Source organism: Lolium perenne, chromosome 2, assembly GCF_019359855.2.
Source record: "Lolium perenne isolate Kyuss_39 chromosome 2, Kyuss_2.0, whole genome shotgun sequence".
In the NCBI taxonomy this organism is placed as follows: Eukaryota; Viridiplantae; Streptophyta; class Magnoliopsida; order Poales; family Poaceae; genus Lolium; species Lolium perenne.
Window position 1 is genome coordinate 79,750,058 of NC_067245.2, and position 3,292 is coordinate 79,753,349.

Genomic DNA, 3,292 nt, shown 5'->3' on the forward strand with positions numbered 1-3,292 from the left:
TTTAGACGTCGGATCCTGATCAGAGGGCGCAGAGGACAACCGATTTCTGGCTTACTATCAGCCCACCGACGCCCAGCGTTGCCCCAAGGTTTAATGATCTCTGGAAAAAATAGCCCACACGCTCACTGATATTCTCTGCCCCACTGTGATAGACCCCTTCTCACTGTCAATTGTAGTGCGCTCACCAGGTTTAATGATCTCTGGAGAAAAAAATAGCCGACACGCCTCACTGATATACTCCCTTTCTCACTGATTGTAAATTCTAGTGCACTCACAAGGTTACAATGATCTCATGAAAAAAATAGCCTACACGTATCACGTTTAGTAGCCGAAAATGTGCAATAGTATGCGTTGCTTTGTTTTGAATGGTGCATGAATGAGCTCAAACAGCCACCATGGATGAGCACAAACAGAATCCTAAGCAAAATTGAAGGCCAGTCTCTCACCCCCCCTTGTGTTATTCAAGAGGAAGCAGAGCCAGCCCGCCACGGCTGGATGCTCCTGTTCAGCCAATCCTCGTATTGTCCCTGCCGAAGACGAACGTGGTGGTCCAGTTGACAGCCACGTAGAACCTGTTCCTCCAGCTGACGACCCGCGTCAGGTAGGCCGACCGCCACACGAACCAGCTGACGAAGCCCGCCATGGAGAACCCGCGGGCGTCCTTCTTCTCCCTGAGGTCCACCAGCGCCTTGTACCCTCCGACGGAGGCCATGCTCCCAATGTGCTTGTACACGAACGGTTCCCCCAGGTCGGCGTTCTTGCTCAGGCAGTGCGCCTTGCCGGCGTTCTGCGCCGCCACCTTCTTGAGCAGCTGAGCCAGGTACTTGCCCTCCCTCTCCGCCACCTGCGCCAGCGCCGGCAGCACCGGCTTCCCCGTGCTCTCCAGGAACCCCGCGCAGTCGCCCAGCGCGAACACGTCCTCCACCGACGGCACCCGGAGATACTCGTCGATGCCGATCCTGCATCATTTCAGTGTTCAGTTAACTGGATGTTTCAGTGTGTTCACTCATTCATGAATGGAGGAACCGGAAGTCATTTGGTAGTAGTACGCGGTACCTTCCGCCGGGGGACTTGGGCAGGTTGAGGGACTTGACGAACTCCGAGGGGCCGACGCCGGTGGACCAGACGAGGAGGCCGTAGGGGACGCGGGTGTCGTCGCTCAGCACGATCTCCTTGGGCAGCACCTCCTTCACCACGCCCTTCACCAGCTTCACTCCGTACTGCACACGCAATTACCACCCGTCACCAACAAATTCCCCAAATCGATCGTCAAGTATTGTGGTGAGATAACAAGCATTTTCAGAACGGTTTCTGCTAGTCAGTACCTTAGATAGGTGTCTCGTCGCGTACTCCTGCAGCCCGACGTCGAACGACGACAAGATCTCGTTGGCCTAGCAGTTAACAGATGAAGCTGATGATCAGTTCAGGTAAAAGGACATGACACTTGACAGTCAGTAGGGTTGACAGTTTGTATGCAAGATCGATCGAGACGCATGCGTGTTCTATGTGCGTACCTCGATGAGGGTGACCTTGACGTAGTCCTTGACATGCGAGTACCTGTCCCGCACGTCGCGCATGATGAAGTCGCTGAGCTCGCCGCTGAACTCCACTCCGGTGGGGCCTCCGCCGACCACCACGCAGTGCAGGAGGCGCTTCTTCTCTTCCTCTGGCAAGCCTGTTCATTCGAGAATCGAGATGAGATCACCGGCACCAGAAAGCAACGACGCGTAACACAATCGAACTGATTAAGAACTGCAACGCAGCAGCAACTGTGCTCTCGGTTGCTGAACACGAAGTAAGAAATATTTGCAATGCAGAATTGATCTGGCAAGCCTGTTCATTCGAGATGGATGAGATCACCGGTCACATAAGCAACTGGCAACAGAACTGAATTGATCAATAATTACAACGTAGCAGCAGCTACGCTCTCAGTTGCTCAACACAGAGTACTAAGATAGAATTGCAATGCAGAATTGATCTGGCAAGCCTGTTCATTGGAGATGAGATCACCGGCCAGAGAAAGCAACGAGTAACACAGCTGAACTGATTATAAGAATTGTAACGTAGCACAGCAAAGAACAAACTATGCTGTCTGCTCCTCAACACGTAGTAGTAAGTGCAATGCAGAATTAATTGATCTGGCCATTATATATTTAGTACCTGGGTTCTCGGAGAGCATGAGGTTGGTGAGTAGCTTGCGTCGAATCTGCTGCGCCTGGTTCACCTCGCGCAGGAATATCGCGTTCTCCTCGACGCCCTTGATCCCGAAGGTGAGCGGCTCGGCGCCGCTGGCGATGACGAGCTTGTCGTAGGCGACCCTGAAGCGGTAGGGCCCGTCGCCGGGCAGGCCCTCCCCGTCGGCCACCGTGCAGTACACCTCGCGCTTCCTGGCGTCGACCCCGGTGCAGGTGGCGAGGAAGAAGTATGACCCGGGGCGCGTGGCGAGCGCCGGCTGGATGCGGCTGACGGGCTCGACGACGGAGCGGAACTCGAGCGTGCCGACGCAGGTGGACGCCAGCAGCGGCGTGAACACCATGTGGTTCCGCGGGGACACGCAGACCACGTCGTAGAGGGCCGTGTCCACGTCCTTGAGGAACCGGCACGACGCCCACCCCGTGCCCAGCACCACCACGCGCGGCTTCTCGCCGGGTTTGGTCGGGCCCAGGTCCGGCAGAGCTGCGGCGGCGTCGGTGGCGTCGGAGGGTTCTGCCGACGCGGACGCGGACGCGGGGAGCAGCTTCGCGGGCGTGGTGCTGATGCGTCTGCTTGGGTGGTGGTGGTGGTGGTGGAGATGGGCCGCCGCGCCGGACTTGTCGGCGAGGGCGGCGGACGCGAGGCTGTGGAACGACGAGGAGGTGGTGCGGGGAGCGCGGGGCCCCAGCGCGGCGGCATTGCGGAGCGCGGAGGCCGCCGGGGTGGGCGCGGCGCCGCCCTCGGAGACGATCCTGGAGAGGGACTGCGAGAGCTGGGAGCCCCTCGCGATCCTGGACCACGCCATCGCACGCTCGGTGGCCGCGCGCGACGCTTCGATCTCGCGTGAATGGCGAAGGCCGCTGCGGTAGTTTGGGAAGAAGACTCGAATCAGCAAAACAATGGTGCAATCGTAGAGGAGGTAGCATTGCATACAAAACAACAAGAGATCAATATATATAGATAGATCGACGGCGAGACGAGCGCAGGAAGGGCACGGGGAATGGGGCTCGGCTTCGCTTCGTGAACTGCGAAATTATGGCCCAAGGCATGAAGACCAGCGCTGACGGCGTGGAAACCGAATCGCGTCCGCCGCCGCCTC

At 57.8% G+C, this 3,292-nt stretch overlaps 1 protein-coding gene across 1 annotated transcript; it reads right to left on the reverse strand.

Annotated features, from left to right (window-relative positions):
- Window positions 1-213: 213 nt before the first annotated feature.
- Window positions 214-3,051, reverse strand: LOC127333058 (internal alternative NAD(P)H-ubiquinone oxidoreductase A1, mitochondrial). Its single transcript, XM_051359375.2, has 5 exons — window positions 2,161-3,051; window positions 1,515-1,675; window positions 1,326-1,391; window positions 1,057-1,220; window positions 214-959 (listed from the first exon to the last, which is right to left on the reverse strand). The coding sequence occupies exons 1-5, from the start codon at window positions 2,996-2,998 to the stop codon at window positions 506-508; spliced, it is 1,683 nt and encodes a 560-aa protein (XP_051215335.1). The 5' UTR covers window positions 2,999-3,051; the 3' UTR covers window positions 214-505.
- Between the last annotated feature and the right edge of the window lie 241 nt (window positions 3,052-3,292).

Excerpts from the sequence above, each read along its gene's own strand:
- LOC127333058 (XM_051359375.2), bottom strand. The coding sequence starts at position 2,998 with ATGGCGTGGTCCAGGATCGCGAGGGGCTCCCAGCTCTCGCAGTCCCTC. Across the intron at positions 1,676-2,160 it reads CATGCTCTCCGAGAACCCAG|GCTTGCCAGAGGAAGAGAAG; the intron begins GTACTAAATATA and ends TCGAATGAACAG. Across the intron at positions 1,221-1,325 it reads CGACGAGACACCTATCTAAG|TACGGAGTGAAGCTGGTGAA; the intron begins GTACTGACTAGC and ends TTGCGTGTGCAG.